Source organism: Oratosquilla oratoria, chromosome 38, assembly GCF_046742065.1.
Source record: "Oratosquilla oratoria isolate Oo_2021 chromosome 38, ASM4674206v1, whole genome shotgun sequence".
NCBI lineage: Eukaryota > Metazoa > Arthropoda > Malacostraca > Stomatopoda > Squillidae > Oratosquilla > Oratosquilla oratoria.
Window position 1 is genome coordinate 17,736,541 of NC_134814.1, and position 26,550 is coordinate 17,763,090.

The window sequence follows — 26,550 nt, forward strand, 5'->3', positions numbered from 1 at the left end:
CAAACCTCGCCCTTCCATGCTCTGGATCTATATTCTCCTTGAGAATCTCAATCTTACGATTCTCATTTGTAATGTTTTTACTAACTATAAGAGTGTCAATGAGGTTCAGGAACTTGTTTACACCATATGTGTTAGACTCTCCTGTGAATTTTGGAATATTTGTATTTGATGTGTGAATTTCGTGTCTCAACACGTTAGAATTCTGAGGGGTACTCATACTTATTACTAATACCTTGCTTTAGCCTGGCTGCTTGCGATGTCGCTTCGTGATGTCAATGTCTGGTTTGACGTCCTTCTACGGTCTTATCATTCGTCAACGACGTTGTTCCTCCTCCATCACACACTCTGCCTTGAAGACCGCCTTGTAGATGATGATCACCTTGAAGAATCTTGAAGAATGCTTGTTCCCAACGTAGCAGTTACTTGAAGTTGTAGATTTCTCTCGTAGTCGTCTTGGTTGTCTTGTTCCCGTAGACTTCTTGCGCCACTTCTCTTCGGAGGTGTTTAACACTCAGTTCATCCCACCGCTGCCACCACTTTCACCTCCCCGTGTCACCACTGTCACTTAAATTTGACTTGTAATATCACTCGTCTCAAGGCCCCTTGCCTTCTTTTTCCTGTAGTCTCACTATTTTCTAGGCCCCGTGCCTAGTTCTCTCGTCCTTTGGGTTAATAAAAGGGTGGTGAATTTTCTTTCTTCTTTCACTGTAATTTCACCTTCTGCTTACACTCGGGATCTCTTTCTCTCGTCTCTACATCGTCTCTCCCTAGATCGTCTCTTGATCCTCTCTTGATCCTCTCTCTACACCCTCTCTCCACACCCTCTCTCGATCCTCTCTCCCGAGATCCCGTATCCTACGCTAAGCTACCTTCGTCTGACGTCACTAATTTTTCTAAACCAATCTCCGGTGACTTCTCAAATAAATGTCACTCCTTATGGGCGTGACTTTGAATTCATGCACCAATAGTTTTTTCCTCCTTCTCCACCTTGCACCAATCCGGAAAGCCATTACAATGCCACTAGCGATATTGTTTACCTCAGCATTAGTCAAACGAAGCTAACCTGCGCTTACAGAGTTTGATTACACATCGAATATAAAACAGTCACCACCGTCGGTGTGTTTACATAGACAAAACGTCGCCATCACATAGACATAACATCGCCCTCGAGCAGGCGTCGAGTCTGAATTATTCTAATGCCCTAGCTCATTTCCATTCGTACACTACCGGCCTCTTACATTCATTCCCTTTCCTTGCTTCCCTTACTCTATAATTCACTTCCATGCTAACTCCACAATTCGATGTTATATGTGACCTTAGATATATACTTAAAGATCATTACATTCTCCGGCCTCTTTTCTCTAAGGCCCTCTCCTCTTGTACATTACATCGCCTTATATTTGCCCACATTTAAGTTTAGCTCTTTCCTCTCACATACCCTCCTAAATTCCACTATTATCTTTCTCAGACCCTCCTCTAAACCATCCACAAGTGCTGTGTCATCCGTAAAGTGGCTCACCCACCCCCAAGTAACTCCAACTCTTAATAACCATCTCCAAACCCCTGCATATCACCCTACCCACATACGTGTTGAACAACCATGATGACATCACCGTAATATGCCTAAGAACCGTTATAGTTTTGGAAGAGGAACACGGGGTCCCGGTGAGAGAAGAATTTGAAAACAATTAAGTTTAAGATAAGAAGAAGAAAAACCAAAATTCGAAAAGTCGAAAGGTAAGTGGAGTCTGAGTTGACGAAAAAGTCATTCGGAGATAGAAGCAGTAAATATGTCCACCATTAAGCAGCAACAACGCTTCGGTTATGGTCGATTTATTAAAGAGATAATATAGACCAGCCTAGAACCAAAATGTCCATTATGAATGATATACTGACGATTGTCCTGGAAGGCATAAAAACAGTGCAAGGGCACTTAATAAACAACGGCCCAGGGAGCAAGAATAGATAACTCTGAAACTGCTACACTCACACTTGTCCCTCTTTCCCTTGTAAAGTGGAACTATACAGGCACTCCTCCAGTCCTCCGGCACTCTGCCCTCTCTTAAACAAACATCAAATAACCTCACCAGCCAGTCCACCATTACTGTACCTCCTTTTTTCAATCATTCTGCATGAGATCCATCCAGACCAGGTGCCTTACCTGCTCTCATCATCTTAACAGCTGCTTCCACTTCATCCTTCCCTATTTCTCCTTCATTTTCCTCACTCATCACTGTCATTTTCTTAGCGCTTCCCACTGCAACTACCTTTCCCTCCCTATCCTCCTTCACATTTAACAACTCCCTAAAATACTCTGCCCACCTTCCTCTCACTGCCTTCTCTTCCATTATCATCTCTCCATCTGCACCTTTTACCTTTTCTTCTCTACTTGATTCGTCTCCTCTTCCTCTCTTAATTTCTTTCCAAAACATCTTTTCATTACTTTCAAAATTTTTATTCATACTCTTACCCCATTTCACATCTGCTCTCCTCTTTGCCTCCTTAATCTTATGCTTTACTTCTTTTCTCTTTACTTTGTACCTCTCATACGATTCCCTCGTCCTAATTTGTAACCAATCTATGAATGCCTGCTGCTTCTCTTCTACACCCTTCTTTGCTTCCTCATCCCACCACTCACTACCTTTCCTTCTATTTCCTCCCGTCCTCCTTGTTTCACACACCATCTTTGTACACCTTATGACTCCCTCCTTGAATCATCCCCATTCCTCCTCCACTCCTAGTTCTACTCTATCCTTCACTACCTCCCACTCCTCTCTCAGCTTCTTCTCATACTCCTTCTCCTTTTCTTTCTCATTTAAGTAGTTTACTCTAAGTACCTCCTCACCTTCTGCCCTTTTCCTCTTTCTCCACCTATTCTCCACTCTCAACTTACCTTCCACCAGAAAATGATCTTATATTTCCCCACTCTCTCCTCTTAGGACATGTACATCCTTAATTCTTCCTGCCATACTCCTGGTCACCACTATATAGTCCATTAATGCTCTATCTACCACCCTTCTATCCACCATCCTCTCCCATGTGTACTTATGCTTGAATTTCTTCCGAAACACTATATTTGCTATCATCAACTCTCTAGACACATCTCCACCATCAACTCTCTACTACAATTCTTTCCTGGAACTCCATACCTCCCAATCACTTCGTCTATTGGTTCATTTCCTACTCTAGCATTAAGGTCTCCCAATACAACTACATTGACATTTCTTCCTAATCCCTCTATGCACTCATTTAAATCTATCCAAAAAGCCTCCCTTTCTTCTACACTCTTCTCACTACCAGGCCCATACGCACTTACAAAGACACACATCTCCCTTCCCAGCTTCACCTTCATCTATATCAACCTTGAAGAAACCTCCTTCCACTCCACTACACGCTTACCTATCTCTTCACTTACTAGTATAGCCACCCCTTCTCTCCTTCGTCCTTTCTTCACTCCTGAGAACCTCCCAACTACACTCTCAAGCTCACACTCGCCCCTCCCTTTCAACTTAGTTTCACTCAGTGCCAACACATTCATCTTTCTTCTCACAAACATACTGCCTATCTCTTCCCTTTTACTCTCATGTGTATCACATCCACGCACATTAAAAGACCCAAACCTTAGGGTACTGGTTGGAAAACTCCTAGACCCTCCTAGTCCTATCCCCCGTCCCGTTTTTTGTCGCCTCTTACGACTCAAGTGGGGAGACTTGGTGGTAGTTCTCTTTTCCAGATGTTTTGGAAACAATGGCCGACTGTAAGTTGCAGAGTTGCATATTTCGCTTATCGCCTAAAGTTTGTAAACATTGGTTAAGGTAGCGATCAAAGGTGCTGATGTGACGAAATGTAAAGACAGAGCCCGTTCTGCTTGTGACAGAAGTGCTTGCGTAAACAGTATTGCTTGAGACAGTATAACAGTCTTTCTGATTGGAGATCTGTTTATTTACCGTCTCCCCAAAGTGATGTTGTAAATGGCATTTTATATTTACAGCATCACTGCATTTTATTATTTTGAAATGATAATAATAAAATGATAAATAATCTTTAAAATTAGACCTATATATAAATATATATCTTAATAAATCTCAGTTTTGTTATTGATGATTAAGTGTGATTAAATTGAAAGTCCTTTTCTATTCATCTAATGTTCCTTGTGAATGGACAGATAGGGTGAGTTATCCTGTCGGAAATTGAATCTGAGTATTTCTACGTTTTTATATAATGTAAAGGAAACAAACACTACATCTTTCTTTCTGTAAACTTTTTTATTATGTTTTCCAATTTCTCCTCGGGTTCTGCCGGGGGATACTGTTTAAATGTTGTACGACAGTAATTCATAATAGATTGCATTCTTTTATCCAAGCCTGTTCTTTCCTCCGAAAAAAATCTTTCCTTTGGTTGTGAGTCTTTTCTGACAGGTCTTCCTTATTTTGAAGCTTCGAAGAGTCCATGAGCAAGACCGCCTTCCCGAAGTCCACCCTGGATACCTTTCAGTCTGAAGAGTGACTCGTCATATTCCTCCTCGGTGAAGTCCTGCGTAGAGGTAGAAGGAAGGTGAATGATATTTTCTCAGGACAAGTACATAGGACAATTATCTACATTAATAAAACCCAGTGTATGTCTGTATGTGCGTCCGCTTTTTTAACTTTGTAACTCATGCACCTACCTTAAGATGCTGTACCATTTTGGAATTAGGATGATGCCCACAGCTCAAAAATAATATTTTTGCTATACTGAATTAACTGAATGAGAACTATGAATTAACAGAATATGACTTTTCAAAGGATTAAATTTGGACTGCTATATGAGCCTGTCATAGCTGACTATGTAATTTCATTTTCTTCCAAAATACAAAAACTAATTAATATATCGAAAACAAAGTGGTTATTTCTATGGTTGATTATAAGGAGTAACTAAAAGCTATGAAATATACAGACCGACATTGAAGTACATGATGCCCAAAGTGGAATTTCCACGAGTCTTGAGCATCTTTCTTTCCATGTTAATTGGTACTCTAAGATTAATTCGGAGACTCCTTTGGAGACTCCTTCGGCAAACTTTGAAAACTCCTTCGTTAGACTTTGAATGCTCCCTCAGGAAACTTTGAAGACTCCTTCGTTAGACTTTGAATACTCCCTCAGGAAACTTCGAAGACTCCTTCGGGAAAATTTGAAGAAACTTTGGAAGATTTCACAGACTCCCTCTGGATATCTTTACGACTCCTTCGAGAGACTTCGAAGACTACTTTGTAAGGCTTCAAAATTGAATAACTATGGAATTTCCACGGCTCCTGCCCTCGTGCAGCTTAATGCATAATAGTTTTACTTATAACTGTGCATTTCGTTACCGACCCGTCAACCTTACGTAAACAAACGTTTCAAACCGTCCCACGAATGGCTGGAGCCTTATGTTTGTAAAATCAGACACTTGCCACCACGTGGGTAGAAATAACCCAGAAACCGAGGCCTTGAGAGCCCTCAATACACACAGCTTATAACTGTGACACGTGCGTGTCACGGGGAGCACGCTCGGTTCCTGGCGGGTGCACTCAGCCATGACACGCAGGTGTCACAAAACACACATCCGGTACTCAAGGGGTTAAATGACATAGGAAAGTCACACAAAAAACACACACACACACAAAAGAATGAGGTAAGAGGTAATTGGGTGTATGTGAAAGAAATTAATAGAATTTTTAGATAGTGAAATAGAATTACACATAAAGTATAAGGAAGGTAGTGTGTATATCAACAAAAGAATATACAGTATAGCATAAAAGACAAAAAAGGAAAAGGGTATAATTAGACTGAAGACAAAGGAACATGTGAAAAGATGGAAGGGAATCTTTATCAATAGAACACTTGGTACGAAGTGAAGAGTGTAAGGATATTGAGGGAGGAAGAAAGATGATGTACATAACACAGTAAATCCTTTGTTATTTTTTCTATACCTTTCTTTGATCTAAATATAATCATGTCGCCTCTCTTTCTCTTCGCTCTTTCAGTGAAAGAAGTCCTGTTTTTCAATAATTCCTCATATGTTTTGTCATGTGCACAGGATCACCTTGATTGTTACCCTTTCCATTATCTCTATTTTTCTCATGTCCATTTTTAGGTGTGGAGACAACACCATCGTTTCGTATTCTAGAATAGGTTCAATCAGACTTTCAATTATTTTCTTCATCATTTCCCCTTCCATGTAGTGAAATGTCAATCTCATGCTGTATAATTCAGCAATTATAGGTTTCTCCTGTTATTCTTTATGAGTTTCAGACGAAAAATCATCTCTTACCAGGGTCGTCATTTTTGTCTGTCCTTAAGTCCTTTTTTCTTTCTTTGTCTTTGTCATTAAAGGAAATGAAAAATGAGATTGTTGTTCCATTAGAAATTATTTTCAAGAAATCCATCATATCCGGAGATGTCCCAAGAGAATGGAAGCTAGCTAACGTTACTCCCATATTCAAAAAAGGGGACAAAAAGAAACCAAATAACTATAGGCCTATAAGTTTGACTTCAATCGTAGGAAAAATAATGGAAACTATCATCAGAGATGCTATCGAACATCATTTAGAAAGTAATCGTTTGATAAATGATAGCCAGCATGGTTTCAGACGGAAACGTTCTTGCGTGACTAACTTACTCGAATTCTACAACACAGTTATCTCGAATTATGACAAAAGAAACAATATAGATTTAGTATATCTAGACTTTGCAAAAGCTTTTGATACTGTCCCACACGAAAGACTACTTACTAAATTAGCTTTGCATGGAATAAGTGGTAGCCTATTAGGTTGGACTAGTAATTGGTTGAAGGGTCGAAAACAGAGAGTTGTTTTAAATGGAAAAACTTCTGGATGGAAAAGTGTTGCAAGTGGAGTTCCTCAGGGTTCCGTTCTTGGGCCACTTCTATTCATAGTATATATAAATGATATAGACCATGGACTAAAATCTACTGTTTCCAAATTTGCTGATGATACAAAACTGTGCGGAGTGGCAAATGATCACTCAAACCAATTAGATATTCAAGAAGATTTAGAACAATTACAGCAATGGTCTGAAAAGTGGCTAATGAAATTTAACACAAATGCAAAGTAATGCACATAGGTAAAAATAACAGTAAGTACGATTACAAGTTATTTGGAAATTCGTTAACAAAAGTGGATAGTGAAAAAGATCTCGGCGTAATTATCAGTAACGACCTCAAATCATCCAAGCAGTGTATTTCAGCCTCTGAGAAAGCAAATAAGATTCTGGGATTGATTGCGCGATCTTTTGATTTCAAAAGTCCATCACTCATTAACAAGCTATATAAATCGTTAGTTCGTCCACATTTGGAATATGCTATTTCCGTATGGTCACCGAATCTCATTAAAGACATTGACAGACTGGAAAAAGTACAACGGCGAGCCACAAAACTGATTCCAAATATCAAAAATAAATCATACGAAAATCGACTAAAACATATGAATCTGTTTTCCCTAAAAAAGCGTAGACTCAGAGGTGACTTGATACAGGTCTTTAAGATTTTAAAGGGAATTGACAACATCAAAAGTGACCAAATTTTTACATTGAATGAGAATCAGACAAGAAACAATGGTCTCAAACTGTCCGGAAATAGATTCAATTTGGAAGTAGGTAGAAACAACTTTGCCAACCGTGTAGTTAATGAATGGAATAAACTTCCTGCACAGGTAGTGCAATGTAGTTCAGTTCGAAGCTTTAAGAATCATTTAGATAAATACCTAAGTAAGATGCTGTAATGATTATAATTTATCTTATATTATTTGTTTTTTTGTTTTGCTGTCATTTGTCTGTCTGATTTTCATATATTATTAGTTATATGTCAATTAATTATTATTTACTATTTACCTGTTTGTTTATTATTTAACTATACCTATGCATTTATTTATGTATTTTGTTTGTTATTTACATTATTATAGTTTTTATTTATCATCTTATTATTAATATGATTTTTTTTCGCATCCGACCTAGATATAGATCAAAAGGTCTCCTGTCGGTATGCTCCGCCTTTGTAATCCTTTGTAATTAATTTCCCGTTTTTTATTCTTTTGTCATTTTATTTCCGTTCTAAGATTTTCAATGTCTCTAGGTCCCTCTGTAAAATTTTGCAATCCTCCACGTTCTTCACTTCTTTCTTGATCTTGACAGCTGTGCGAATAAGTTTGCATAGCTGTCTTATCCATTTAATAAGTCATTTATATACAACAGGAACATTAAAGGTACCAGAACCGAGTCCTATGGTGCTCTACTAGTTACTTCTCTCCAGTCCATTTTTTTGTCTCTCATTACTGTTTTCATAAGTCTATCCCTTAAAAAGACTTGCATCCATTTTAATGTGTTCCATTTACCTTTTATCTATTTATTTATCTATTTTCTAAATTCCCCAGTTTCATCATAAATTCAAGAAGCACATGGTCATTCTTAGCTAGAGGGTAATGGTGATTCAATAATTCAGTCACCTTTAGTTCCTTTTTTTAAAATCATATCAAACTTTCCAGGATCATCCTCGTTTCTATATTATGTTGGCTACTTTGCCCAATGAGCCATTATATTACCCATCCCTATGTTCAGTAATATGCTGCTCCATGAGTCTTCACTTCTCTTTGTCTTCCATTCTTCCCATATTACTCCTCTATAATTAAAGTCACCCCTGAGAATTATATTCTCGCCCTGTGCTCTGTTTCATTCCGTGCTCTCGTTTTGGAGGGATGCCACCGAAATATCTTTTTTCAGCCTTTTTTGCTTATAATTCTCATAATCATTACCTCTGCCATTCCAATCTCACATTTCTACTTCTTCCAGATTGATGCTTCTTTCCATTTATCATCCCACCTTCTCCAACCAACTTTTCCTCATCTTTCCTTGTTCAATATGTTCTGTTTCCCTCGCCTTCCTGAACACTAATATTCTCATTAAGCTTGGTTTCAGCAAAGTACATTATGTCTGGTCCTTTCTACTTTAAGTAGTAATTAATTTCTAATTTTGCTTATATCAATCCGTCTATATTTCTATAAGTTATAGTGAATATATTTACTTCTTTCTCTTCCTTTTTTTTTGTAATCGATCTCTTCGACTACTTTTGTGATCAGTAACCGATTAGTAATCGATTATTTTCACCTGGAAATAGATTATCCGTTGGTATATTTGTAAAGTCTAAGGCATATAGTTACACTTTTAGTATAGTCTCGTTCTCTTTCAGCTAAGGGTCCTGGGAAAATTAAACAAAAAGTTTAATAGCTGAAATCTTAACCCGTGATTTTAGTACTTACTAAGTTCACTTTGATTTCATATAAACTCAATTTTAAATGAGGGCTTACAATAAAGTAAATATTCATTTGTTTTTTCATCATATAGATCAATATATATCGTACCATTAACTCAAAACAAATCCAATGAGGGCGCAACTCCGTATTTGTTTTTTTTCGTTTAATGAATATATTTTTCCATCATAATTCTCCGCACAAAACGGGGGTGGGGGGTGGGGGGCATATTCGCATCGTCCCCCACCCAACTCATACCTGACTATACCTGTCTTTTCCATTATCCGTGTCTACCTATCTCTGTCTATATTTGTCAGTTGGCCTGATGTCTGCCCGTCTTTCTCGGCCTCTTTCTCTCCCCCTCTCTCTCTCCCCTCTCTCTCTCCCTCTCTCTTTCCCCCTCTATCTCTCGCCCCTCTCTCTCTCACTCTCTTTCTCCCCTCTCTCTCGCTCTCCACCTCTCTCTCGCCTATCTCTCTCTCCTCCCTCTCTCTCCCCCTCTCTCTCCTCCCTCTCTCTCTCTCTATCTTCCCCTCTCTCTCTCCCTCTCTCTCCCCCCTCTCTCTCTCTCCCTCTCTCTCTCCCCCTCTCTTTCTTCCCCTCTCTCTCCCCCCCTCTCCCTCTCTCCTCTCCCCCTCTCTTTCCTCCCTCTCTCTATCTTCCTCTCTCTCTCTCCCTCTCTCTTTCCCCCTCTCTCTCCCCCTCTCTCTCCCCCTCTATCCCCCCTCTCTCTCTCTTCCCCTGTCTCTCTCACTCTCTCTCTTTCCCCCTCTCTCTCTCCCGCCTCTAACTCTTCCCCCCTCTCTCTCTCTCCCTCTCTCTCTCCCCCTCTCCCTCTCCACCCTCTCTGTCTCTCCCTCTCTCTTCCTCCCCCTCTCCCTTTATGTGTGTGTGTGTTTGTGTGTGTATGTTTATTTGTCTGTGTGCGTTTATGTGTGTGTGTGTGTGTGTGTGTGTGTGTGTGTGTGTGTGTGTGTGTGTGTGTGTGTGTGTGTGTGTGTGTGTGTGTGTGTGTGTGTGTGTGTGTGTGTGTGTGTGTGTGTGTGTGTGTGTGCGTGTGCGTGCGCGCGCGGGTATGTGGATGGTCACATGTGTATCACAAAACTCTGCATACTTGCGCCTCCTAATACCTCCAGACGCTTGCAAATCTCCACGACGGCGTGGCAACTTCATGTCATTTAAACTTTGTTAATTTCCATGGAGAGTGGGAAGTCTCTCTTTTTTTGCAGGCCTTTAAAGTGTTACTTAAACTATTTCATTCGAGTGGTTCCGTCCAACCCCAAAGGAACTGTCATGGCTCTGATCCTCCGAGCAACGAGGGCGCTAGTTTACACGGACACCACCTGACACTTTCTGTTTGATTCGTCAAATGGAAAAGTTTTAACCAGAGGATCCTTACCTGGATATAGCACTCTCTCATGCTCATTAAGTGTTTGATATCATCAGTTATAAATCGGAGGAATTCGTCGGATACGTTCTGGGCCTTCACGTCCTTGAAACCAACTTTTCTAAGGCATTCCTCGTAATGTGCCAGCGTATCCAATCTCCATCCTATAAAGAAACATGATTTAGACAAGTTCCTCCGGGATGCTCATATCAGTGAATCGTGTTTGGTGATAAATCCTAGTGTAAACGATAGTTCTATGACAGAATCCTCTATTGCCGATAATGGAGAGGAAAGGCAGAGAAATGAAAATCTGGGAGGAGGAGGAGTTTTAGAGAGTGAAGTAAAAAACGCGAGTTACAATTGCTGACCTCATGCAATCACAATCCAGGGCAGTGGACAAGGTGCAGGGATGACCCGTCATTTCAGGAGGTGCTAAGATAAGAGGGAAGGTGGAGGGGTGTGGAGTGTATTCAGGGATGGAATGGGTGGGAATGATTTTATGCCTTTTTCTTTTTGGCTACCCCCCTTGTAAGGGGGAAAAAGCCTTGGTATATGTATGTATGTACAATTGCTGACGAGGGATTTGTTGTAAGTGGATTTCTATCTACTGCCGACACGGTTTAGGCTAAAGAAAATAATCACCCAATTGTATTAATCAGGAAAAAATTATGTATTTGTAAGGAGTGCAGTGCGCAGATTCGTGTTATGAATTACATTGATCATAAAGGGAAGGAATTGTTTCGCCAAAGTTGAATAGACGTTAGGAGTAGATGAAAATGCATAGGCGTTGGTGTTAACAATATCTAAATGCACAAAAGGAGTCGATTTAATGTTTCATTATTATCATCAATGGAAACATTGAAATTTTTAATTTGTAATAGATTTAGAATGTGAATACATTAGAAGTGGTCATCACTCATAAGAAGATAATCATGCATTTCTTACTGCGCTGCTCAACGAGATCCTCAAACTCTTGGGTTGAATCCTCTATGTTTCCTCGACAGTAGTCGACCACGAGCAGCTTTCCTCCAGGTCGCAGCCAGCCCTGCGAAAGACTGGAATGTACAGAAAGGGAAGAGACTCATAACGAGACTCTAGCATGATGTCTTCATTGGTCAAGTGATTTTAATTGAATTAAATTCAATCAAATTAAATCAAATTAAATCAAATTAAGTCAAATTAAATCAAATTAAATCAAATTAAATCAAATTAAATCAAATCAAATCAAATCAAATCAAATCAAATCAAATCAAATCAAATCAAATCAAATCAAATCAAATTAAATCAAATTAAACAAAATTAAACAAAATTAAACAAAACTAAATCAAATTAAACCACCAAATTAAACTCAATTAAACTCAATTAAACTCAATTCAATTCTATTCTATTCTATTTACTTATTTATTCATATATTTATTTATCTATCTTATCTTTATCTATTTATTTACTTATCAATTTATTTACATTTTTAGGGGGGCATAGATTACGGAGACAGGGGCAATAGGTAGCTGGGGACAGTTATCAGCAGATGCAATCACAAGAACTGATAAAGGTTGATAAAGGTGTCATGAGAATCTAGGGTTACCAGAGGCATATTAAGGTGTTAGTTTCACACCATACATAATCTGATATCATCCGATTATATATCTTCTACTATAATAAAGTAGTAGCCTCTGTCTGTCTGTTTGTTTGTTTACTTGTTCACGAACCCCTCCTAGGGTTTTGGAGATAGACCCCCATTACCATACATATTCTGATACCCTGTCACTCCAGGTACTTAGATAACTATATTTCATAAAAAAGAAAAAAAAAATGGCTAGGGGTAAGGGTTAAAGTTAGGTGGGGTATGTGTGGTAACACAACACTTCTGTAGTTTCCCCTTAATGGGTATAGCATTTTTGTGACAAAAATTATTATGATTAAAGAAACCGTTGTATGTGTCCATGAATATTATTAATTTTGTAAAATCAATGTTGCCACAAACTATGATAGCCTTTGTAAGGAGAAAGCATGTAATTGTAAAATGATTGTATAATTTTACCAAATGTTGAAATATTGGTTATTTTTATTTTATCTAATCGCCGGCGGGGAGTACAAAGATATTCAAAGTTTGTTTCAAATCTGCTCTTACGGCCGAGTACCGTTCACCAAGTAGTGTTAATAATCCACTACAATGGTTAGGTTAAAGATTATTCACGAACTCCTCCTAGGTTTTTGCAGATAGACCCCTAAAACCATATATATTCTGAAACCTTATAACCCAAGATACTTGGATAACTATCTTTCATTTGTCTGTCTGTTTGATTGCTCACGAACTCCTCCTAGGGTTTTGGAGATAGACCCCCATCTATTATAATAAAGTGGTAGCCTCTGTCTGTTCACGAACTCGTCTTAGGGTTTTGGAGATAGACACCCATGACCATATATATTCTGATGCCCTGTCACTCCAGGTACTTGGGTAACAATATTCAATTTAAAAAATATTTTGGTTAGGGTTAAGGGTTAAACTTAGGTGGAGTATGGTGTGGTAATACGGCACTACTGCAGTATCCCCTTAACGTACATAGCATTTTTGTGACATAAAAATTACTATGATTAAAGAAACCATTCTGTGTGTCCACAAATATTATTTATATTTGTGACATTAATGTTGCCACAAACTATGATAGCCTTTGTAAGGAGAAAGCATGTAATTGAAAAATTATTTTACCAAATGTTGAAATATTAATTATTCTTATTTGATTTAATTGCGGGCGGGCGAGTACAAATATACTTAAAGTTTGTTTTAATTGTTCTCCTACGGCCGAGTACCGTTCATCATGTAGTGTTAACAATCCACTGCAATGATTAAAGATTATTCACGAACTACTCCTAGGTTTTTGCAGATAGACCCCTATAACTATATATATTCTGAAACCTTATAACCCAAAGTACTTGGACAACTATCTTTCATTGATCTGTCTGTTTGTTTGTTCACAAACTCCTCCTAGGGTTTGGAGATAGACCCCCATAACCATATATATTCTGATACCTTATCACTCCAGGTACTTGGATAACTATATTTCATTTAATTTATAAAATATTTTGGTTAGGGTTAAGGGTTAAAGTTAGGTGGAGTATGGTTAGGTTAGGGATTATTCACGTGTGTGTGTGTGTGTGTGTGTGTGTGTGTGTGTGTGTGTGTGTGTGTGTGTGTGTGTGTGTGTGTGTGTGCGCGCGCGCGTTGATTAACACCAAGAAATAGTCGTACCAGCAGCTTCTTGAAGAAGGATTCCTTGTCACTGACGTAGAGAATAGTGTCTCGGCTATAGATGACATCATAACTTTCCTCTTCTAACTTCATCTTCATCATATCTGCAACCTCGAAGTGGATCTACAACAAAACAGAAGTTTCAGGTGGGGAGTGTAAAACAAAATCTTTATTTTACCTACGTATACTTGTTCTATGTGTTCATTTTTGGGTGGCTGTACTTCCTCGATTGTACCATAAGACTAAATTCAATACATTTCTACCTCGTTAAATGTATCTATATGTGCTTGTTGTGTTTGTGATTAAATCTATCACAAATGACCTAATAATCAGAAAGACAGAACAAGTACCTCCAGTCTTGTCATTGTTAAAGTACATGCATGGAAAAGGTACTTCATGGAAATGAATGTCTTTTTTCTTTTACCCTCTCATCCCAGTTCCTAAATCATCAAACCCATGGACTTTCTCACATCTGCGTAACCGACTCTGAAATAGCGTTAGTACGTATACGATTGAGGCACTCACTTCACACAAGGCAATCTCATGAAGGGAGTGACCCTCCCACCTGTCCATATGGTGACTTCCTTACGATAAATTTATGAACTGTTTAAATGTCCAATTCACACAACTCTTCGTAATGTACTCCTACTCTCTCATTGGCCTTTCGAATAACAATCACACTACACCAGATTTTGGGCAACAAACCTTATTATCCTTCCACATCATCCTATCAATAGGTTCATTGCAATTTTGTTGATTGCGCTAGCCAGTTCCCAATAATCTAACCAATAGATACATCCTGTTTGTATCCTTTTGAAATGCATTTAATTCTGAGATTTGTGTGAGGCGAGTTTCTTTTAATTCGTTATAAGCTTTGACATGAAATTTATAGACGCTAACTTACTATGGAAGCTGAATTGAGTTCCCGATTGTTGCGAATTATCTTATATCACCACTTTTACATACAGACAGGTGATTTGTTGGGTGGAAAGTTTGTGTTAATATGATAGCTATCTTTTATATGGCATATTGAAACACCCAACTAGCTACACCTAGGAACTTCCCTTCCTCCCCTCACACCTCTCTTCTTCCTTTCCCGTACATTCATCCCCTTGTTCCCCATTCCACTCACCAAATCCTGAACTTTTTTCTCCTTCAGAGCCAGGTTATCCATCGCAATCTGATGCATGTTGGAAGAGATGTCGACACCGTGGGCGTGAACCCCGTAGCGCTGCGCCATAAGAAATGCTTCACCACCTCCTCCGCTACCCAAAATCAGCGCGCGCTGTCCTTGCACCAATCCCAGCGTCGTCAAGAGATTCTGCGAATGATGTAAGTCATCTATAATTCACTTTACTGTAGAGGCAGATGTAAATTCAAAGTGAATTCCTCGGAACATCAAGCTCACTACTGTAAATATATCAAAAGAAAAAATTAAGAGGTGTATAGACAAACTCAAAATTAATAAAACAACAGGGCCTGACGGTTCGCATCCAAGAATCTTAAAGGAAATAATAAATGAGATTGTTCTTCCATTAGCAATTATTTTCAAGAAATCCATCATATCCGGATATGTCCCAAGAGAATGGAAGCTACCTAACGTTACTCCCATATCAAAAAAAGGTGACAAAAAGAAATCACATAACTACAGGCCTATAAGCTTGACTTTAGTTGTTCGAAAAATGATGGAAACTATCATCAGAGATGCTATAGAACATCATTTAGAAATTAACTGTTTGATCAATGATAGCCAGCATGGATTCAGACGGAAACGTTCTTGCGTGACTTACTCGAATTCTACAACACAGCCATCTCGAATTATGTCAAAAGAAACAAAATAGATCTAATATATCTAGACTTTGCAAAAGCTTTTGACACCGTCCCCCACGAAAGACTACTTACTAAATTAGCTTCGCACGGAATAGTGGTAGTCTATTAAGTTGGACTAGAAATCGGTTGAATGATCGAAAACAGAGAGTTGTTCTAAATGGCAAAACTTCTAGATTAGAAGCCCTGGCAGTGGTGTGGGCTTTAAAGCATTTTCGTGATATCATTTTTGGATATCCTATTACAGTCTACACGGATCACACTGCTGTCACTCAGCTTCTCAAGGGCAAAAATCTTTCAGGCCGCCTAGCCAGATGGTTCCTCACGATTGAGGAATTCAATCCAAACCTTAAACATATCCCAGGGCGTGCAAACAACGTTGCTGATGCACTTTCACATAATAACCCTGTTGCTGCTGTTACATTAATTGACAACTTCTCCCTGAAGGATCTGGCCAAAGCCCAGCGTGAAGACCCTGTTTGGTCTGCTGTCATTTATGCTTTGGAGTCTGATGATGATACCACCCTACCAGCTTTACCGGTACCTCTGTCCCAATTTTCCTTGCAGGACAAGGTTCTCATTCGTAATGTGGAAGTGTTTGAGCAGGATGTGGCACAGCTAGTGATCCCTGAGTCTCTAGTTCCCGTTGTTTTGTCCCTTGCTCATGATTCCCCTCAGGCTGGTCACCCAGGTCGTGACAAAACTCTGGCTATGGCGCGTAAGTAGTATTATTGGCCTAAAATGCGACTAGACATGTCCTTGTGTGTGTGGACCACTTTAGTCGTTTTGTAATATTAGCTCCCTTACGTAACAAGTCTGCACCAGTTGTAGCCCATGCTTTAGTTTCTCATGTTTTGTGTCCATACACTACTCCTTCGGTGCTCCTGAGTGACAATGGTATTGAATTTAGGAACGAGGTTTTGGCAAGTATTTGTGGACGTTACGGCATTCGTGACTGCTTACCATCCGGCGTCCAATGGCCTTGTAGAGAGGACGAATAGGAAAATTCTAGATATACTCAGACACGTTGCTAGTAACTTTCATGAATCTTGGGAAGATTGGCTTCCCCATGTCAGGGATTGTATTAATAGCACCATTAATGTTTCTACGGGCAAAACGCCTCATTATGTCATCTATGGAGTTGAAAAACGGCTCCCTTATCATGTGATTGACAGCCCTGCTCGTCCCCTCTGCAATTTTGATGACTATAATCAACTCTAGAGTCATACGTTGCATGCCATTTACGACTCTGTGAAAGAAAAACTTGATGTTTCCAAGGCCGAAATGTTGAAACACCAACATATTCGTGCAAAGCCTGTTACCATCGTTATTGGTGATCCTGTTTATAAGAGCATGCCTGACCGCCAATCTAAGTTAAATTGTAAATTTACTGGCCCCTTTTTGGTTATTGAGAAGTTGCATCCCAACAAATTCAGGGTCTTTGATCCTTCACAGGGACTGAGCGAAGTGATGCATGTGGACAGACTTAAGGTCACTCAGGTGCCCATACCGGCATTTACCCGGCCTCCTCCAAGGCCCACTGTACAAAATATGCCTTCTGTACTTACCCCTCACAATCATAATCTCCGTTCAAGGGATTCTGTGTCTTCATAACTGAAAATGTACAGTGTTTATATTGTTATTTATGTTTGTCTTGACCTGTACTTTGTGTTTTTTCTTCTTCTCTCTGTTAAGTGTATTGATTTGTGTGTGTACCTCTTGTTTAGCTATTAAGTGTCATGTCCCGGACATCCGGCAATTGCTGTCTTTTGTATTTTGGTTAACTGGCGCCAGTTCTTATTTCATTTTGTTGTGTGTGTTTCTTATGTACCTTCATTATGTTGTATGTGATTCTTATGTATATATTCTTGTATTCTTGTTTATGTATTAGGGTGTGCTAATGTTATTCTTTTCCACACTTTTGTATTCACCTTTGTATGTGTGTGGACTGTGTTATGTTTGCTTCTGTCTTGCCTGGTCATTTCTTTTTGTTTGCTCGGTGGGGTCAACGAGTGGTGGTGGCCGAGCTATGTAATGGTGGCATGGAATATTCTTTGTGTGTTGTACATACGTATTTGTAATATTGTTTATCTATTATTATTGTGAGATGTGACATTGTTATGTGCATTGTATATTATACATTATATTACATACATTATTGTGAGAACCAAGTGGTCGTTTGGGCGCGTATGTTTCCCGCCAAATCTGAGCGTGGTCGCGTCGCTTAGCGTCAGTCTTGATTATGCTTGCGAAGCGACCGCACGCTCGTTTGTGTAGTGCTTATAACTAATACAATATTATCCATTATTACATTATGTGACTGTTTCATTGGCCACCCCGATACACTTCGACTCCAGTACGGCAGCGTGTAAATATCTTGGTTCAAGGTGGACTGCCTCTATTTTGTCCAATCGTATTGGATCCCTGGTTGGTCACTGCTCTCAAACACTTGCCACTGATTTCATCAGGTTGTATCAGTAGTTCTGCCCTTTGTCAGTCTATCAGGTGGTTGCTACTATTCCTGTATGTAACACAAGCGTTGATAGGGATATAATGTCTGATATAACCCGGAGAAAATATGTGGAAACAGCCCTCATCCAGGGATTCAACATGATCGAACAAATAGAGTCATTTTTAACGTTTCACCCCACCTGATTCCTTTGCTCCCAATTGTAAACAAGTTCTTGGAACGCTATCCCTTATTGCACTCCTCACTCACTTTATTTCTTCACTAATTTGTCCATATACAGTGGACAAAATTCCTCCTCACCTTATTTCTCTCACTTACATATTTGCCCATAAAAGGCGAACAAATGTCCTACATACGGACAATTGCTCCACATCCAACTTCACCGTTCCTAGGGTCCAATGACCTTAGACGTTCCCCCCCCCCCCGGGTCTTCATTAGAGATGTGTACCACGATTATTTACTTGATAAAGCTCAAACACGCGAGACGCAGTACTAATAAAGGCTTCGTCCTTATATGGTGTTTCTTTTCATAGACTCGTCAGTAACTACCAATTTCATATATTTTAAATACATGTAGCACACTGGCACAAAATATACTTAATATTGTTCTCACACTACCCTGGTCCGAAGTTCTCCACCATTTGACATCCAAGTAGATCCATAGATACGCTCGAACTTCCGGATGCAACGCAGGTTGAAATTCTTTTGGTCCATGAACTCCTGAGTTATTTCCGTAGTACTCATGGCGATCTGTAGTCCAAGAAGAATTTGATGAAAAAGGCGTAATATGTATAAGAGACTTTTACATTTACTGTTTTATTTCACCGTCTAGTTATAATGATCATGAGTTACAATAATTAGTGATAAAACATGCTGACAGGAGACTTTTTGGTCTATAAAAAGGATGGGAGGTTTTTATGAGCTTAAAAATTGAACTGTTTTACATTGAACTGCCTCGGCTGGAAGTTTATTCTATTCGTTCACAACGCTGTTTGTTAAAATTATCCCACAAGCTACATCTTGACAGCTTGAGGATATTTCTCGTCCCGTTAGTATCTAGTCTGAAAATACACACAGAATACTTATACAAAAATACTTATACAAAAAGTCCCTTTCCCTCTTCAAAGCTTGATAGTTTAGTTTAAGCATAATCCAACCCTACACTTACCCCACCACAATCCAAAAACTTATCCAAAAATCCATACGCTGTCCCTCCTTTCTTAGCACCTTGTGGATGAAGATTTATCCCTGATCCCTGCCCACTGTTTGGGTCAAAGGCAATGCATAAGTACACAACACCTCCACAGCAGGGTCCGACTGTCTAAGCTGTTTACCCCCATCGCTGCATTACGTGGCGACCCTCCTCCCATCTAATAAAAAAAATGTGAAGAGTGGTAAAAAAAGAAATTCCTTTGGGCCTCGTCATTTCCGCATCCATTCACGAACATTCTCCACTCACATCTGTCTCTTAGATCTCCCTTCTGTGCTCGACTGGCATTCTCCTTGTATCCAGTGCCCCTTTCACCCAATTCATCCTCCTCATTCTTGGTCTTTCCTTAAGTTATCTTTATCTACCTCCGCCTTCCATACTCTTTATGTTAATCTTTCTTCACTCGTTTTTTCCATATGCCCAAATAGTCTAATCACTATTTGGTCAACCATATCTACCAACTCCTTTTCCATCCCTGCTCTTCATCTCACTTCCTCATTTCTAATACTACCCATCCTTGTAATATTTGTATATTCCTTAATTATTCAATCTCAAACACCTTTACGTTCTTTTATATTCTTCCTTTTGCACTCGTCCCCAGATACCTATTTCCTATAGCAATTTTCATTCCCTACATAAATTTACCTGATTCCCTTCTTTATGATTTAGTCACAAACCCACTCCATTTCCTAACGCGTATGATGTAAAATACTGTAAGCTCTCCACTTTCTCCAACCTCTCGACCTTTAAACTCTCTCTGTTCCTCTTCCAAATCTCCTAAATAATATCCTCCCATACGCTTTATTAACTACACTTATTGACCCTTTTAAAACTTCTACATTCACACTTGTTACGCTTTTTTTTTGTATACAGGAACCATACATGAAATCCAGTCCATTGCCACATTTATCCCTCCTAGACGCAGACTAAGTTATATCACAAGCCAATTCACTATAACTATAGCTGTTTTTTTCTGGGGGGGAGGCAAGACACTCTATGTGATAAACACTTGACTCAGGTGCCTTACCAGATTTTATTTCCGACTCTTGACATTAGAGGCAGATGGTAGCACTGAACCTTGAAGGAAGTCCCTATCCACAAAGAGTGCGATAGGGCCAAGTTGAACCTCACGACCCTCACCATGGTGGACTGGATTTAAGTATGTTTGACCAAAACGACCAAAGCTAGACATCACAAAAGACCAGCAACCTTTTTGATATTGCAAAGCACAGTCCCGACGTCATCTGTTTGACGTCGATGAGCAATCCAGCACCAGACATTATTCCCAAGGTCTAAGGTAACACACGGTGTCGGGGTCTTGCTCCCTAGTCGGGCGTCTGTATCATGGCCAGGAAGACCGTCTAAGCCATGATTCTTGATCACTTTCACTATGGGCAGATGCTCGCTATCAAGATCCTCTTCTGTACCACTTCATTGCTGTCCGCGGAACTCTTTTCTTCCTTTTATAGACAATACCAGCGTGATGTCCTACAAACTGTCCACTTACTTCATGGGCGATTTCAATTGCGACAACCAGGATTGGAATCCCGGTGCTCGCAGTTGCCCAGTGGGTCACCAGCTACACTATTACTGTATTTCATAGGCTAAAGTTCCGGGGCTCGCACTTCTCTACGTTCCTTGCCCGTAGAACAAGTGAAAGCTGGACTTAGTCTTCTCCAATAGCCGAACTTTCTTTGTCTACTCCGCTATCACACCCGGGGACCCCACCCTCTCCGACCGCATACCTTTCATCCTCCGCATCTCCACCTCCACTGTCCTTGTCCTCCACCGTGCCAGGTGGCATGTGCTTCAAACAATTACTCCCATCACAGCCCTCAGAACGTCACTCTCCGATTCACCACGGACGCGAATTGGAACGACTTCAGAACCTCTAAATCACTACACCAAATGTCCAAGATTCGTCCAGTAAACCAATGCAAACACACAGTGCACACCGAACACCTAGAAAGACTTCACGCCAAACACAAACACCTGATATGCCACGTAACACCAAGGCCATATTCTACTGATTTCTTGTCATCTACGCCGTTCCGTCCACCACTGTATACAGTGACCAGCGGACGTTAATGTATCCTTTTACCAGCTTAGTCTGATCAAGACCAGACGTGCAGCAAGATCCTGTGTCCTGTCTGACTGAGTACAGCGGACATGAGTCGGTCTGGAACCAGGGATAAGCGTGAGGAAAGGTAGCAGGTTCTTAGTACACGTTCATTCATTCATTTTGTGTGATCTAGTCATACTTGTCTTTCTCTCGTCTGCAAAACTGCTCCGTTACTTCAGGAGGTCCTTCGCCGGCAAGGACAGGCTATGATTCATACATTATACCGTAATACAATCCATTGTACACACACACACACACACACACACACACACACACACACACACACACACACACACACACACACACACACACACACACACACACACACACACACACACACACACACACACACACACACACACACACACACACACACACACACACACACACACACACACACACAAAAGCATATCGCAAACAAGAAAGTCGACTACACGTACAAATTGAAATTCATCTAATTTCTAACTTTCTCTCCTACTGCATCTTCTCATTTCAGTTTACCTACCACAAGAAATCTTTCCATCTTTCTGATTGTCCCCTACGACTTAACCTCTGACTCCTTTCCTAATTTTGTTAAGATCTTAATTAATGAATACCTTCCCCCCCAAAAAAAAAAAAAAAAAAAATCCCTCGGAAAAACGGAAGTAAGCCTCGAATTCCAAGTTTCCTACCCATGCCTCCTGAGCCATGAGAGAAACTAATGAATACCCCTAAAAAGAGTTCTGAGAAAATAACCCCCTTTTATACATAACTATTTTTTTTCAGTTTTCCAGTCTCTTCCCCTCCCAAAAACACCGATTCCGCTAGAGTGGGTGGTCTTTTCAAAGTAATCCAGTGTCCATTTCTTTCGATGCCCTTCATATGTGACTTGTTCTGAGTCTTGTCATTCTAATTTGCCATTACATTCATTTTCCTGACATCTCCCACTGCCGCATACCCTCTATCCTTCTCTACATTCAATAACTCCATGAAATTCGTTATCCATCTTCCTCTTATTAGGTTTACTTTCCTTAACATCTGCCCATCAGTACTATTTACGATTTTCTCCCAACCTGACTCAGTCCTTCAATATTTTCATTTTCCTCTGAAATATATATTCATTCTTTATCATTTTATCTATAAAAATTACATCTGCTCTCCTCTTTGTCTCCCATATTTTGTGTTTTGTTTTCACCTCTTTATTTTGTACCTCTAATGTCCTAGTTCTTTTTTTCAACCACCCTTCATGTGCTTGCTTTATCATTTTTCTACCACCACCATCACCTTTTTTTCCCATCATTCACTTCCTTTCCTTCTGTTCCCTCACATTTTCTTAATCCCACATACCGTCTTTGCGCACTTTAACACATTTTCTTGGAATTATAAACATTCTTCCTTTCTTTCTGTTCCTCTTTTATTTTTTCTTTCACATCTAAATAGAAGGAGAACTGGTTATGGTGGGCAGATAAATGGCCGGGTGGTGAGGTATACACAGAAAACTTTTTGAGTCTTGTTTACTAATATGTGGTCCCTACTAAGTCTTCATCTGGTAAGGACAAAACCTCAGTGAATAAAACTCCAGTTGTTTTCTGTGTTTACCTTACAGCTCTGCCACTCATCTGTCTTCCATACATCGACATGTCGAATGGTGGTGAGCGACCAGGAACTATTTGGATAGAGTTTCGTACGAGAAAAAAGACCGATAGCTATTTATTTCGCCGCAGATTTCTGAAAGATTTCCACGATGAAATGTGCTATAAAAAAGTCCTGATAATGACTCTTTTCTGTGTTTATCTCACCACACAAGGAGAGCTGATAACCAGTGAGTGCTCCCCTCCTACTACTTTCTGTCGGTGACATAAAATCAGCCCCACACAAAGACAGGCTTAGGCACCTTAGGTGACACTCTGGAAAGACGAAGAGTGCGTGGTGCTCTTGTAGAAGTATTCAAAGGGGTCAAGAGTGATCCTGGAATTGTCATCATATTAAGACAGTAGAGAAAGACTCGTAGTAATGGTTTTGAATTGGACAGATTTAAGCTTAAGAAAGAAATAGGTAAGAACTGGTTTACCAACAAAGTGGTGAAGGAATAGAATAGACTTAGTAACCATGAAGTGAGCGCAGTCTCTCAGTACATCCTACTTCTCCAAGTACTCGGTAAGGAGAAGGCAGAGGACATGCTCGAAAACCTCACCAAAACACTCTAGAAGGGAGATAGGCAGAGGTAGGTTCCTGGGGTTTGGAAATGAGGATGGAATGAGAGGCCTTGAGAAGGTGTGGAAGAACCCTGAGGCAAGTAATCTATTATTCAGTGTTGTTATGTGTGCAATTCTATTGTCTGCCAAGCGTTTGAGTAGGTGTGCATCAATGGATCATCAGTCTCATCGGGAGTCAATTCACTACGACTATTCATTAAAGGATAAACTCTGTGTACGGTGTTAAACCAGGTGCAGGGTGGAATTTAAAGACGTCACACCATGCCGTTGCCAGTAGATCAGCATGGTGTTGGGGAGTGTGTGCAGAGTAGTTGAGATGGTTGATGACTTTGGGTGAAGGATGTGAACTCTTTCCAGCTACTGTTTGGTAGTCCTACTGAACTTGGAAGGGTCAGTCTCACAAGGGCTGGAGAGCGAAGCTATCAGTTGTCCCTCCTCACGAACTAAATTGATGTAGAGAGACTCCTTCAGATTTCTCTGCATCTAGTAAATGTTTTGTGGGATAGCGTAATGGGTCTCTGGTTACGCATGTAGGAATTCTGTAAGTCTGTTCTTTAGTGCAAAACAATGTCTGTTTGTGCTCATAGAAGCAGTGAACGTAGCAACCTTGTGGTAGTCATCTCTAGGAATGTGTTTTTTCGCCTTGTTGTGAGTGAGCGCCATTATTGATCTATTGTTGCGTGTAGAACGTTGTGTACTATATGTTGGTGTCGGTGTATGTCATGAAAAGGTTTTTTAAACCTTCACAATCGGCCTGACTTATCGTAATCGGGGCGCGGTAGAGATAGGGATAAGTGAAGTGGAAATGGGAAGGATCAGGGGAAGTGGTCAGAAAGGATGAGGGCTCCTGGTGAGATAGTAGAGTTGAGGAAGAAGGCACTATTGCTGGAGAACACCAGGTCAGGCTTTCCCTGTATTCTGCGGGCTAGGAATGTGGGAAAGTCCAGACTTCAGAATTTCAGCCTTTGAAGTACAGTAAAAGAATGCAGTTGCCGATTCACTGCGTTGCTGTGCGTGCAGTTGCTTCACTCAGCGTGGTTGCAGTTAAAGTCGGCAATGAAAAAGGGGTGGAAGAGGACCCGCGGAGAGCGGTAGAGGGTACACATGAGGATGGGACCACGGTTAGTGCTTAACTTGATCTGTGGTATCTTCCCAAACTGAGTGATCAAATATAATTGCCTGAAGGGACTTCCTTGCTAGGATACAGATGCTCGAGTGTGGGGTAAGACCCCGGTTCCATATATTGAGTCCTTTAATCTTGGGAGGGAGTCGGGGCTGGATTACACATCGAAGTCAAACAATTGACATCAGGTCTTTTTGTGGGTGTTAGAGGGAATCTAAATTGAAGCTTAGTTTGCCTCAGGAGCCTAGAGGGTACGCACCTTGCAGTCTGGTAAAGATGCGCTAGCGTTGGATTGGGCCTTGCCATCGGAAGTATTGGTGATTGCCTGATCTTGAGCTCCTTTAATTCCCTTACGTGAAACGGAGGTACAAAAATAGAATTAATCCGTATCCCATCCTGAAGAATTTCGTCCTGGTCCGTATTTGGATTTAAATGTGTCTTCGACAGTGTCCGACGCTGGAAACTGGTAGACGTCGATGGCGTCGGCGCCATTATTCTTCCCCCTCAGGTCGCATAAAATGCCGCCCTTGCCTCCAAGGGAGTCCAGAACTACCATACAGACGTGCAGGGCCATTCTCACACGCTCCCATTTACGGGAGAGAATGCCATCTTCTCCAATCTCTCCACAGTACTGATGTTAAAACAGGTGTCGAGATTTTCCGGCATTGCTTCTAACCTTGTTCAATGGACGAGGTGCAGGGATGACCCGTCATCCAGGAGGATTCAAGAAAAGAGGGAAGGAGGGGTGGTAAATGGTAGTGGAGTTCGTGGAAATGAAATGGTTGGTAGTGGATTTATGCCTTTAACTTTGGATACCTCCCTTGTAAGGGGGAAAACCCCTGGTGTGTGTGTGTGTGTATGTATGTATGTATGTATGTATGTATGTATGTATGTATGTATGTATGTATGAATTAGAACAGTCTATCATCTCAACCCCGTTTGGACGAAGCTCACAGGTGCAGATACCATCAAGGTGCGTCATATCTCTCACGAAAACAAATAGAAAACTGTTTTTTATGGCGAGGAAGCTTGTCGGTAAACCCACAACAGGAAAAAGGATTTTGCTATTATATATATATATATATATATATATATATATATATATATATATATATATATATATATATATATATATATATATATATATATATATATATATATATACATATAAAGCGGCTACGGGAGCAACAGTATAAACGTGAACATCAGTGTACATCCTTGTAAAAGCACTGATGGTGGATAATACAGATGAACAAAAGAAAGTTCTCGCAGTCAGATGCTTGGTATATAGTTTCTTATGTATATAACTAAGGCCTAAAATAAATACAATTGTGTAAAAAATTACCCTCGAAACACAATTCTGAAAACAGGAATACTATGTGATTCGGGAGTGTGTGATTATCTCTTTCATAAAGTAACACTTCTGAAAACCGTGGATATTAAGCGCTTTAGTTGTGTGTTTGTTTACCCTGAATGTATAAGTACATTTACTAAAAATTAAATGATAGAAAAAAAAGAGTCGTAAAATACCTTAGTTGGTGCAGTGCTGCAAGAAATAGTGGGCCGATGGGCAGAGCAAAAAGCTGAGCAATGGGTAGGGAGCTTCAGAGTGAGTGTAAGTTTTCCTAATCAGATGATATGATAAACAGTTCACCACCCTTGACTGCGCAGGTCTGATATAGGCGT

At 40.1% G+C, this 26,550-nt stretch overlaps 1 protein-coding gene across 2 annotated transcripts; it reads right to left on the bottom strand.

Moving 5' to 3' along the window:
- Nucleotides 1-4,246: 4,246 nt before the first annotated feature.
- Nucleotides 4,247-26,550, bottom strand: LOC143019997 (uncharacterized). 2 transcript variants are annotated; one of them, XM_076176084.1, is made up of 8 exons: nt 26,395-26,502; nt 19,159-19,275; nt 18,833-18,964; nt 15,050-15,238; nt 13,918-14,040; nt 11,613-11,712; nt 10,680-10,831; nt 4,247-4,533 (listed from the first exon to the last, which is right to left on the bottom strand). In XM_076176084.1, the coding sequence occupies exons 3-8, from the start codon at nt 18,956-18,958 to the stop codon at nt 4,426-4,428; spliced, it is 798 nt and encodes a 265-aa protein (XP_076032199.1). In that variant the 5' UTR covers nt 18,959-18,964; nt 19,159-19,275; nt 26,395-26,502; the 3' UTR covers nt 4,247-4,425. The 2 variants fall into 2 exon arrangements, with proteins under 2 accessions (XP_076032199.1, XP_076032198.1); XM_076176083.1 differs by lacking the exon at nt 19,159-19,275 and having other exon boundaries at nt 26,395-26,550.

Coding starts and splice junctions, on each gene's coding strand:
- LOC143019997 (XM_076176083.1), bottom strand. CDS start 18,958: ATGAGTACTACGGAAATAACTCAGGAGTTCATGGACCAAAAGAATTTC. Junction 14,041..15,049: donor AGAAAAAAGTTCAGGATTTG/GTGAGTGGAATG, acceptor GTTTTGTTGTAG/ATCCACTTCGAGGTTGCAGA. Junction 11,713..13,917: donor CCTTCTTCAAGAAGCTGCTG/GTACGACTATTT, acceptor AGTCTTTCGCAG/GGCTGGCTGCGACCTGGAGG.